The following is a 13,347-nucleotide window of genomic DNA, read 5'->3' as shown; positions in this document are numbered from 1 at the left end:
AGATTCATCTTGACTCACTCAAGTTGTTCAACCGACTGATCATTTTTGCTCAGCGGGATATGACAGTTGAGACAAGTTTGGAGTATGAGCTAACTCCTGTCCCATTGTCCCTTTTCAGCAACAAAGATCACAAAATGAACAAGGCAAACAAGGCAGGGTTTTCCAAAACTAGCCTGAAGGAGTTGACTGATCCACTTGAACTCACTAACCAACCCTGTTCCACTTTGGTGGTTGATGGAGGATGGCTTCTCTACATGGTGAAGTGGGAACAAGGCCAGACTTGGCAGGAGATTGCCAACAGTTACCTAAGGTACGTGCAGCGTCTTGGCTATAACTCTCAAAGGATCATTGTGGTCTTTGATGGCTATAACAGATCACCAAAAGATCATGACCACATCCGACGTAGCAAGAAATCATGCTGTGATCTCCAGATTCAACCAGATATGATGCACTGGACACCAAGAGCAAAGTGCTTGGGCAACATCCATAACAAGAGTGAACTCATTCACCTCCTCTCCTCAACGTTCAGAAAACTTAACATCACTGTGGAGCAGACTGACAATGATGCTGACACTTCGATTGTGAGAGAGGTATTGGTTGCTGCTAAAGATGGCTCTGTTGAGGTCAGTAGTTTGTGTAGATATTTAACTTTCATTTGCTTAACTACTTTAAAATAAGAGTTTTGATTTTTTAAAATATTTTCACATGCTCCCTTTACAGTTGCGAGCAGAAGATGCAGACGTGCTGGTAATGCTGGTGCACCATAGCTCGAGCACCAACCACCCACTCTTCTTAACCACATCCAAGGGCTCTTATGATGTCAGGAAGATCCGGGAAGCTCTCTCAGAAAGAAAGAGACGCTACCTGCTCTTTTGTCATGCATTCACTGGGTGTGATACAGTTTCTGCCATTTCTGGCCATGGGAAAACAACTGTTTGACAGGTAATAATAGTAGGCCTATAATAATAAAAGTAATTGTATTTTAGTGAAATATTTGTATATTGAAATATCTTCAAAAAACCTTGAAATGCACTTTTTCAGGTTTTGTGCAGGGGACATTGATAAACATATGGACATCTTCATGGACATTCATGCTACCAAGGGTGCAGTGGTTCAGGCTGGAACTGCGATCTTCCAATATATTTACAATGGACCAGGTACTACTCTGGGTGAAATTCGGTACACCATGTTCTCACGGAAGGCAGCGGCTGGGCTGATCAAACCAGAGACTTTACCTCCAACAGAGGGTGCGGCTGCACAGCATTCTCTCCGTGCCTACCTACAGACCCGGGACTGGATTCTTCTACAGAGCATGTCTCTGGACCCCAGTGACTATGGATGGACATTCGGTGTTCATGGTTATGAGCCAGTTCCAACACCAGACCCAATGGCTCCTGAGGAGCTCCCCCAGTTCACAAGCTGTAATTGTAATGGAGATTGCAGCAACAGGCGATGCAGCTGCAAGAAGAATGGTGTCAAGTGCATCTCAGCATGTGGAGTTTGTAAAGGCATTACATGCAAGAATGGTATTCATGATGGTCTTGAAGAAGACTCAGACATTGACTTGTGAAGCATTTGACATGGATTTTCTCTGACTATTGCAACTATTGTAATAAATGCAAAAAAAAAAAAAATATATATATGCAAAAGTTGGCATGGCAGTTATTCCACTAAGGAGTAGATCTAGAGAAAATTAAATGCTAGCAATCAACTCAGAATCATGAAAAAAAAAACCAAAAGTAAGTCTCTACAGCATTGCTGTGATTTTTTATGATAAAAAATAATTTATCTAAATCTTTTTCAAAAAAAAAAAATCAACCTCACCCGGACTCCCCCCCTCCACCACTTCCTCTCTATTTTACTACAATATTTTCAAAACAAAAAATGAAAATAAAAGAATAGATGAATTAAAGAACAAGGGTCTCTCACTGGGAGGGGGTGGATGGAAAGGGCCTTAAGAACGGGATAAAAAAATAAAAAGAATAAAAAATATTTTAAAAATCATAAAAAATTTTTTTAAAAAAACCACACGAGTGAGTTAAGACAGTGGTTCTCAACCGGGGGTCCGCGGACCCCTAGGGGTCCGTGGTGTAATTGCAAGGGGTCCGTGAAAATAAAATATCTTTAAAAAAAAGATCCTATGACATTTATAGAAATAGTATTATTTTACTCAAATGTGACTGAGACCTTTAGCTACCTAAACTATAAAGGGTAACAGGACTTTTTTCTCTAATTACATCTGTTTCACAAGTGTAATTTATTGTATTTTAATAAGAGATCTCGCTCCCGTTTGCATTGTTAAAAGTTACTGCATAAAAATTCTGTTGTTACATATATCTGAAAGTTACTGAATACATATTCTGTTTTGTTACATATATCTGAAAGTTACTGCATAAGAATTCTGTTTTGTTAACTATATCTAAGTTACAACTGAAAGCTCTTATTTTTGCCCCAAAGAGTGAATAAATGCTATAATGCAATTTAAAATGCAGTTTCTACTGTTTCTATCAAATTGCAACCCCCCTCCCCCAAGATCAGGTGGAGGGGTCCTCAGGGTAAATCAAAAATATGCAGGGGGTCCAGGACCCCAGAAAGGTTGAGAACCACTGCGTTAAGAGACTTACCCCAAGAGACTTTTTTGTTCAGAAAATTATGTACAAAAATGTTTTCGTAGCCTTTTTTCCTAAACCGGAAGTTGATTTTTTTTTTTTTAATACTGGTGTCAATACCCCAACTTTGATCAGGTTTTTTCAGGGTTTCCCTCTGGAGTTGAATTTCAACATTTTAATACATGTTATTACACACCTCTATGAACACATTCATGACGAAATTTCTTGGTAATGCTTTACTTCCCAGATTTTCCTAACTTTCCCTCACTAAAATAAAGGATGTGCACATCCTCATGCTTGAAAGAGTGGCCACTTGCCTGTAGATGGATGTAGACTGCGGAGTCCTGGCCTGACATGTTAGGGCCCAGACACACCAAACTGACATCAGAGAACTAGCAGCGACGAAGGCCAACTGTTGCCTTGCCTCAAGTCGCCTGTGTCTGGGCCAAAAAGTAGCACTTGAACACACCGCAAAGACTACAGCCAATGGCCAACTAGCATGTATGTTCTACACCTGCATGAGAGGAAATAACTCTCCATACCAGCAGGTAGCTGTAGTCTGTGTTCGTCATTCAAAATTTGAAAGCGGAAGACCCAGCACTGCAGCTATACAAACCATAAGCAAAGCAGTTTGCTTACCATTTTCACTCAACTCTCGCTCACTACAGAGTGTGTCATAATATAGCCACTTCTGATCGAGAATTATGTCTGATAAAAAGTTGCAAATGGCACTGGTGTTGTCACCCCTTGGTTTTTTGGTTGTGGAAGAAGAGAGGAAGAGGCGGAGGTGAAAAATAAGGAGAAATCGCACTAAATGGGTGAAATCATGGATACTACAGCGACAGGCTCAAGGGGCTTTTCCAAACCTGTGTCGAGAGCTGGAGATAAATGAAACCTCCGATTTTAAAAATGTCACTCGGCTCTTTCCTGTTCAGTTCCACATGTTGAAGGAACTATCAGTCTAATCATCCAGAGGCAAAACCCTAACTATCGTAATTGGATCTCTGTAAGGGAACATCTGATGATTACGCTGTGCTTCTTGGCAACAGGTAGGCAAGTTAAAGGTTTTGCTATATTTCACATTACAACAATTTTCAGTTTGTATATTATGCTTTTTAAGGTTTGAAAAGTGTTTGGATTTTGAATAAAGTGCTTGAACCTGCTTAAAATTTAGGTTATATAGAATTTTGAAACATGGGACTTCGTTGTGTTTTCCTTTAATTTGTCACCCTTCGGTAGAATGCTGTCATGAAACATAATGGTTGTTTATGCGTTGTCTCTGTGTGTGGCCTCTTGACTTCATTGTTTGCTTGCTTTCATAACTTCAGTTTCTCTTCTTGTGCATTGATTCGCTAAGCTGAACTGCCAATCAGAGTGATCTCTCGATTCAACATGTTGAATCGGCCGAAAAGCTGCCAACAGGGGTCCGACTAATGCCAACGGTGCGGGACACACCGCAAAAACTAGGGCCACAGACACTCACCGACGGCCCGACATTGGCTGACCTGGTGTGTCATGGCCCTTAGCTCTTCTGTGTTGTGCCATCCTCTTGGCCAGCGTCGGTTTGGTTTCCCAAATGTACAAGTCACGGCAATCCTCCTGGCATTTAACAGCAGACACTATATTGCTCCGTTTGTGCCAGGGGACCCGATCCTTGGGGTGCACCAATTTATGGCGCAGCGTGTTTTGGGGTTTGAAAGCAACCAAGATACAATGTTTGAAAAATACGCATCTCCTCTGTTCCGAAACTCCTGCCACATACAGAATCACCACTGGTTTACACTTAGGCAGCTGTTGTCCTGCTCCTCTCTTCGATCAGCTGGTGCGCTGTTTGAGCATCTTCCTGGCTTTGACAAACGCCCAGTCAGGATAACCGCACTTAACCAGGGCCTGTTTAATGTGGGATCTCTCCCCTTCCCCGGCCACTGTGTCACCTTGGTGGTACAGTATCCTAATGACTCCTAGTTTGTGCTCCAGTAGATGATGAAAAGTCAAACCTTCGGCAATTTGCATATGAAACCGATCGTTGTTTTCGGTCGTTATGCCACTGTATTTTTTAAGGCTGGGGATACCTGCAGTCAGTTGAGACTGAAGCCACTTAGATGAGTGATGAAACATTTCTCCCAATAAACGTTGTGTCCAGGTAAACTGATTCAACTTTCTATGATTTCTTTACCTGGATTATTGAGAATGCATAAAGACACTATTGATAATATATCAACATTTAGTGGATGACTATTGGTGCTTCCATAAGACTGGGTGTGGATTGGATACAGCAGAAAATATTGATAAATGATCATTAGTAATGTGGATATGAAGACCAAGCAGGTAAAAAGACATCCATTGTTCGTTTCACTAAAACAGTCAAATAAGCTCAGAAAATTGTCTCACTTTACTGTGTTGCAGCCTTTAAGACCAGGGAATGACAACATTTAAGTTATATTACCATATTACCAGAACCACAATCCACAACACATCTAGTTTCATATTAATAATAGATAAACCAATCAGCCAAAACATTAAAACCACTGACAGGTAAGTGAATAACATTGATTATCTCATTACAATGGCACCTGTCAAGGGGTGGGATATATTAGGCAGCAAGTGAACAGTCAGTTCTTGAAGTTGATGTGTTGGAAGCAGGAAAAATGGCCAAGCATAAGGATTTGAGTGACTATGACAAGGGCCAAATAGTGATGGCTAGACATATGGGTCAGAGTATATCCAAAACGGCAGGTCTTGTGGGGCGTTCCTGGTATGCAGTGGTCAGTACCTACCAAGAGTGGCCCAAGATAAGACAACTGGTGAACCGGCAACAGGATCATGGGCGCCCAAGGCTCATTGATGCATGTGGCAGTGAAGGCTAACCCGTCTGGTCTGATACCACAAAAAAAGAGCTATTGTAGCTCAAACTGCTGAAGAAGTGAATGCTGGCTATGATAGACAGGTATCAGAACACAGTGCATCACAGCTTGCTGTATATGAGACTGCGTAGCTACAGACTGGTCAGAGTATCCATAATGACCCATGTTTGCCGCTGAAAGCACTTACAATGGGCACATGACCATCAGAACTGGACCATGGAGCATTGGAAGAAGGTGGCCTGGTCTGGGGAATTATGTTTTCTTTTACATCATGTGGACGGCCGGGTGCGTGTGCATTGTTTAACTGGGGAAGAGATGACACCAGGATGCACTATGTGAAAAAGGCAAGCTGGAGGAGGCAGTGTGATGCTCTGGGCAATGTTCTGCTGGGAAACCTTGGGTCCTAGCATTTATGTGGATGTTACTTTGACACATGTCACCTACCTAAACTCTGTTGCAGACTATGTACACCCTTTATGGCAATGGTATTCTCTGACGGCAGTGGCCTCTTTCAGCAGGATAATGTACCCTGCCATGCTGCAAAAATGTTCAGGAATGGTTTGAGGAACATGACTAAGAGTTCAAGGTGTTGTCCCAGCCTCCAAATTCCCCAGATCTCAATCTGATCGAGTATCTGTGGGATGTGCTGGAAAATCAAGTTTGATCCAGAGGCCCCACCTCGCAACTTACAGAACTTAAAGGATCTGCAGCTAACGTCTTGGTGCCAGATACCAGAGGACACCTTCAGAGGGTCTTGTGGAATCCATGCCTCGATGGGTCAGAGCTGTTTTGACGGCACAAGGGAGACCAACACAATAATAGGCAGGTGGTTTTAATGTTTTGACTGATCAGTGCCCAGTTCTAGCCTGCATCACAGAATAATGTTTGCAGACCTATGAGCTGGTCCAGCCTTTTTTTTCAAAGGCAGAGCTTTTCAATTGCTTACGTTACCCTTACAAGTGAATAAGCCTTGCTAATAGAAAACACTTGCACAAAACTGTTTAGCACTTGGGTCTCCGATAGGCCAGCAAGTAATAATAAGACCCTTGACCCCCACTCCAAATAGCTTTAAGTTGCTGAGCCCTAGCAAGCAAGTTATAAAATGACATCTTGAGAATGAGCATGGGATACAAAACCTGCACCGCAGAACACAAGAGCCTTTTTAGGGTTTATAATTGGACACGTAAAGACATCACAACAAGCATTTTTCAAAAGCTGTGGGATGAGGCTTAAAACAGGTTTTGTGTAAAGTAAAACCTTTCAAAAACAGATTGTAATAGGCCTAAAAGGAGTAGGCTCACTCTTGTCTCGATGAGTGACCTCTTCAGTTCATGACACAAGGCGATCATAGGTGTCGATCTACATAGCAGAGCCAAAAGCAACGCCTTCATTAGGAGCTGATTTGGGCATAGCAGTGTGAATCATCAGCTGACACTTATTCTAACAATGACCAGCATCTGATAGGAGTACTTTTACAGTGACTTATACAAGGGATGGGTGTGCTGCCACACCTCGTCTCACTGGCTCAGTTCTGAGTATCTAATGCCAACACAAGGGAACTAAAGCTATCTATATCAGTGTCTGGTGTCAAAGTTGGACCAGCTGTTCCAGGCAGCATCAGCATGACGTTAATTGAATTTTTAACTAAGCCTTTGAAGAATGTATTTGTATTCAGGAATTTCTTTGCTTGCCTTTAAATAGAAGCATTACTTTATACTAGATTACACTGCCTTTAGTGTAGGCATATGCCATCACACGTCACAGCAGAATACACAAACTGTCCAGCAGTTGCTTCGTAGTCGAGTGAGGGGAGCCGTAGTTGGGAGCTGAGAGGAAAGCGATATGAATGTGGAAATCGAAACGCTCACCAATATCTGTCAAACCTCTTGCCATTCCACCTTCAGGGCTTGAGTTAAAAACATGACATCACAGCGATTCAGATTCAAAAGACAACAAAACAAAATACATTAAAACAAGTATCATCACAGCATCAAAAAAAGTTTCAGTGTAAGAACTCCTAAGAAGGTCATGACAAAGTGCCCCCCCCCACACACACACACACACAAAAGCTTAAAGTGCCATGCAGGGAAGAAGTGCATCGTCTTGTGCTAGATTTGTTTAGTAGTGCAATGGCTGCAGATACAAAAACATTTCTGTATTGTTCTGTTCTCCACTTTGGGGCCACAAACTGACAGCTGGAGTGAAGGACAATGGAATTCGCTATGTAAGGGATGGGAACAGTCCTAAAGAACACAGCTCGCCTTACGCTGCAGCTGTGAGGAGTAAAGAACTGATAGATTGAGCTGAGACTTGCATATGAGCTTATTAGCCCACTTGACAATTTGGTTTAGACAATTGTTTTTCAGAGACAGGTTACCAAACCTGGGGGAAAAGACCGAGATTGATTCAATAAAAGAGGGTCATCATGGTTTTATCAATGTGAAAACAGGACAGTTTTCTGAGACAAAACAAACGCTGATGTCCCTTTTTACACATTGCCTAAGCATTCTTTTCAAAGGTCAATTTAGAGTCTATAACCATCCCAAAATACTTGCAGCTTTCTACACAGCCCACAGCCTGGTGTTGGACATGCTTAGCGCCAAGAAAGAGTCGTCACACCAGACGACAAACTCATCAATGACTGGGGCATGGCTGGATTCTTTGTCGTGTAGCAGACTCACACCGACTGAATCATCTGCAAATTTCAATATGTTCCTGTTCTCATGCTTACTTTGGTACATGTTTGTGTACAGAATATAAAGTAAAGGTGAGAGAACACGGCCCTGGGGCAAGCCAGTAGAAGAACATAATGAATCTGATAAAATGCCGTTCACCTTCAATCCATTATCCAACCACCAAATTGTGACTCAACTCAAATGCTCTGTCAGCCTCATGGCTAAAATGTGGGGTTGGATAGTATTAAAGGCTGAAAAAAAAATCAATAAATAGCAATCTAGCATGAGTTTTATTTCCCTTTAGGTGTTTAAACAAAAGGTTAAGTGGGGTGACTGTAGCATCCTCAAATCCTCTGTGTGCCCTATAGGCAAATTGCATAGGGACGAGTGCATGCTCGGTCTCCCTTTCAACCTCTGTCTTCACAAGCTTTTCAAAAATGTTCACTACAAGGGAAGTCAGGGCGAATGGCCTGAAGTCATTAAAAGCTTTGGGGCTGTCGCATTTAGGAACAGGGGTGATCAGATCCCACTTCCACAGATTAGGTACACATTGTAGGGTTAAGAGATATGTTGAAAATATAATAGATAGAAATTAATTGCCTAGCACAAGACTTCAGTAATATGCCACTGATATTGTCAGAACCAGGGCTCTTGTTTATCTTCAGAGAAAGGAAGGACTTTTCAACTTCTTTCTACTCCAGGACAAAGTGCTAATTTTCTTTAAGTTTACATTGAAGTCCCTCAACTTCATCTTTAAAGTCCATCCATCCATCCATTATTTGAACCGTTTATCCTGCTTTCAGGGTCGCGGGGATGCTGGAGCCTATCCCAGCAGTTATTGGGCGGCAGGTGGGGAGACACCCTAGACAGGCTGCCAGGCCATCACATAGGGTCCACACACACACACACACACACACCAAGGTGAGTCGACCATTTAGTATGGCCGATTCACCTGACCTACATGTCTTTGGACTGTGGGAGGAAACCGGAGCACCCGGAGGAAACCCACACAGACACGGGGAGAACATGCAAACTCCACACAGAGGATGACCCGGGACGACCCCCCCCCCCCCCAAGTTTGGACTATCCCAGGGCTCGAACCCAGAACCTTCTTGCTGTGAGGCGACCGCACTAACCACTGCACCACTGTGCTGCCATCTTTAAAGTCAAACCGATCAAATCTCAGGTAGAATTTACTAAGAGCATTGGCAAATTCGCTCTGACCTGAAGCCATCAATCTGTATGCCTGCGACTGTTTTCATGCCAGACCAAGCTGAGGCAAGGTTCCACTCAGCCAGTTTGGTCTCTACTCTAGTTTTATACTTTAGTTTAGTTTTAAAGATTCATTTCCAACAGATGTCTCTCATGAAAAAGACAGTTATTTGAAATCCACAGAGATGGAGTCTGAGTCATGTTGCAACTTTACTGAACTTCCATTCTGTTCTCTTACTCCTATGGTCAGGCCATTTCACTTTTGAACTATTCCATAGAATCCATTTTCAAAGAAAATTGTTTTTTGCTCTTTTTTTTTAATAGCCCTTTGACTTTGATAAAGTAATGATGGAGACTGTTGGGTTATTACACACAAAATCAATCTGACTTTAATGGGTAGTTCAGAGGACAGCTCTTCAAAGGCCATCTAAACACACAAATGAAGTTTCTCAAACTGTTCCAATTCTGACTTCAGATCTAGTGCTTCAGTCTCCCTGTTTAGCACTAAGAGAAGGCAACGGATCCATCAGCCACTAGCTGGGGTCTCCTCTGAGGTGCCCTCCACATGTCAACATACAGAGAGGTGAGCAGTTTGAGAGCACATACCACCAGCTGCCAGGCTGTCTCGCTGTCATCACATACACTAATAAAAACAGTTTTACTCTGCCTCTCAGATTTAAGTAGGCCATACACTTCAAACAAACAAAACATATACCGAATATTTCACTTGCTTTCTACTACTTGTTAGGCCCTATAAGGGAGGCTGTTCCCAGCTAATCCCCATTTATTGCTAGAGACCCTGAAGAGCAGGCTTGGCCCTGAGCAGGCCGGGTAAGAAACACAAACCAGGGGGAGTCATTAGCGTGCCAGGGATAGTCAGGATTCAGATGCTCCCACATCTTAGAGCACACTAATTGATGTGTGAGGCCTGAACATTTAGAAAGTATTTGGCAAATAGTTGGAGTCTACATATTTCTATAGACATGAGGGCTTCATTTTAACCAATGTGAAGGTGACAAGTCTGGGGGGGGGGGGGATACTTTTATTGCTGAAATTATGCCTAGGTGTGTTACACTAGAAAATGCAGCCTAACAACAATGTATGTTGTATAATTAATTAGCTAAACTAAAAGACTAATAAGCCGATTCACTTAGGAGTGCTTGATTGGACTGGATGAACTAACATAAGTGGATGAGCAGGCCAAAGACTAATACCCTGATATGGTTGTCAATTTGGCAGGCATGTTAGTTTGTTATTTAAAACAGACATTCAGACAAATATTCAAAACACCCACTGTGCACAAAAGCCACAGTGTGGATTCTAATTATGCCACAGGTGGACAACCGCTGTACAGATTAAGTTGACACACCTACTCCTAAAGACAGTGTGCAGAGACTGCGATCACATCGCATACCCTTTAGTCACAGATACCTATGGTAACACACCACAGAAACTTAAATTCAGACACACCTTGTCAGCTTTGGTATTCACCGTATTCACCTCGGCGCTATGTTTGGTTGACTGACGTAATGAGGGGGATTAGACACGCAAGTGCCATAGACTCCGATGAAAAAACTCTGCTTATAAAAATACTATTTCAAGGGTAGCACCTGATGAAATGACCTTCAGATCAGGCTATCATAATTTCAAAGACCTTATTAAAAGTCTTCCAAAGTGTTTAAACTTCATGGTTTTCATTATATAAAATGAATGAAGGCGAATGGCTGCTCTGCCGACTGACTTTCATTTATTCTAAAAACAAGGGTAAGCTGAAATAGTTCAGCCATGGGAAATGTTTTATTGTAGCTACTGAGATGATTTTCAGCTGTGACTGTGATTAATCCTACTCTTGAAATTGTATTTTTATAGCTTTTAACATTTTTAATAGTTTTAACATTAGAATCTATGCTGTGGCGCCGTAAGTGGGTATAATGTTATGAATATTCTAAGGGTGCCAGACTAGAGGGGGTGCCACAACGGTGCTCAATTTCTAAATTTTAAAATAATTATTTGCTTAATTAAATAAATAAAGGGCACTCAGTCATATTCTTTATAGGGGCGCAAAATCCCTGGCGGCACCCCTGAGTCTATGGCACTTCCGCATCTAATCCTCCTCATGATGTCAGTTAACCAAACATGGCGGCAAGGTAAATAAGGCGAATTGAGTGAAAAGTCGGGCATACGTCCTACAGCAGAAATAATCTGAAATCTCATTTAAACCTGTACAGCTGTTACATGACAGTTTGTATAATATGACAAGATTAATCAATGATTGCCAAAAGGATGCATTCCAATTTCTCTCTGGATACTGTTGGCCAAAATACAGAAATTACTGACATTTCTCCAGCACATTTCTTCAACACATGATGATTTGGACAGGCTTACCTTCTTAGTGCTGACAGACCTGCATAGAGCTCGGCCACCGGGTCCCGTCACCCTGCCACTGCTGCTTCTCCCAGAGGGCAGTGTGTGAGAGGAGGGGGGGCTGGAGGGGTTATTGAGGAGTGCCGTCTTCCTCTCTTCCAGGTTTCTGTGGGATGCCACGTTGTTATTCTCATTAAAGGTTATTGCCTTTTTGTCCTTGGTGTTTACACTGTCCAAATCAATGCTTTTTCCACTTTTGATGAGGTCGAGGTAATCATTGAGTGCTGACTGGGTGGTTGACTCACTCAGCCAGGTGAGGAAGAGCTCATCCACCTTCATTTTAAGAACAGGCTGGAGGACTTGTGGGGAGGGCATGTTGTGCAGTATCACCTGTTCTGACCTCAGCACCTGTAAAGGGGGGGGGGCAAAACCCGCATATCAGTTTCAGACAACAGACAGGATATGACCTGTATACACAGCACACAGTCTATGAAAAGAGCTAACACATAATACATACATATACATAATACATTACATCTCATGTCATATTACATTACATATGACATTACAGCACATATATTATTTGTTATTCCATAGTAGCTGGACAGTTTGCTGCGCGTGGCTTGGAAGACGGTAGATGACGTCAGCGGAAGCCCCAGTTTAAGCGGGCTAACTAGCAATGAATCGAGAGCCCAGTAATAAACCAATAAAACCAGTTACATTACCTTGGCCGATGCAGCTGGGCAACTAACACATACACTAAGCGCTAAGTTACTTCAATAACTAAAAAAAAAGCTGACGTTAAAAGCAACAGAATGACAGTTAACACTAAATAAGAGCTATATTAATTTAGCTGGCGCTATCCGGCGTTAAAGACAGCTTCTTCGCTTTTTTTCTTCTTCTTCCTCTTCTTCTTCTTCTTCCTCTGCTTCCTCTTCTTCTTCCTGCAGTTTCAAACAGCATTTGGTTCCAGTTTTAAAGAAAACTACCGCCATCTACTGTTCCGGAGAGTGAATCAACGCGCTTTGGAAGCTGATCAGCTGTGCTGAAGGATCATCAGTCAATCAAGTTGCATTTTTATAGCGCTTTTCTAGCTGCAACAGCCGCTCAAGGGGTATTACAGTTAATTAATACACACACATACACACACACACACACACATGCCAATATAAAGTCACTTACTCGAAATTGTTGAATGAAGTGTTATCTATATCGCTAATCCCATGAGATTAATTTAAACATAAGCAGTTAAGTCACCTGCAAATTACAACAGTAAGCTTGTTAATATCCTCTCTGCAAACGCTAGCGTTCATCTCATTGGGGGGGGGGGCAGGTGCAACTTGTTCAATTCTCGTTCCCTTGGTAACAAAGAAACACAACTAATGTGAAACTTTAGCACATAAATACCGCTCACAGGTCACCATCATCCTGTCTCTGTTAGAGGCCACCTGTAGTGAAGCACATCTTCCCTGTTCCCACTTCAGTCACATTCACCTCTGAAACAGTTTACATGAAGACATCAGGTGAGATTCACCTGCCTGGTTTTTTTTCTTCATTTCTCAGTATATTCAGTAGGCCTGCGTGTACTGCAGGTTAGTTCCACATGTGGAGACAATCTGTAAG

The 13,347-nt window shown here is 42.2% G+C and overlaps 1 protein-coding gene across 1 annotated transcript in view; it reads right to left on the bottom strand.

Annotated features, from left to right (window-relative positions):
- Window positions 1–12,638, bottom strand: part of ppp2r3b (protein phosphatase 2, regulatory subunit B'', beta) — a 35,516-nt gene extending 22,878 nt beyond the window's left edge. The window contains exons 1-2 of the mRNA XM_056289740.1: window positions 12,450–12,638; window positions 11,746–12,132 (exon numbers count right to left, since the gene is read on the bottom strand). Of these exons, the coding sequence (XP_056145715.1) occupies window positions 11,746–12,099 (354 nt within the window). The 5' untranslated portion in view covers window positions 12,100–12,132; window positions 12,450–12,638. The remainder of the gene's footprint in view (window positions 1–11,745; window positions 12,133–12,449) is intronic.
- Between the last annotated feature and the right edge of the window lie 709 nt (window positions 12,639–13,347).

The sequence above is a fragment of the Lampris incognitus genome, chromosome 11 (assembly GCF_029633865.1).
Source record: "Lampris incognitus isolate fLamInc1 chromosome 11, fLamInc1.hap2, whole genome shotgun sequence".
Classification (NCBI taxonomy): Eukaryota; Metazoa; Chordata; class Actinopteri; order Lampriformes; family Lampridae; genus Lampris; species Lampris incognitus.
Note: the sequence above shows the minus strand (reverse complement) of the source record. Positions and strands in the feature narration are given on the sequence as shown.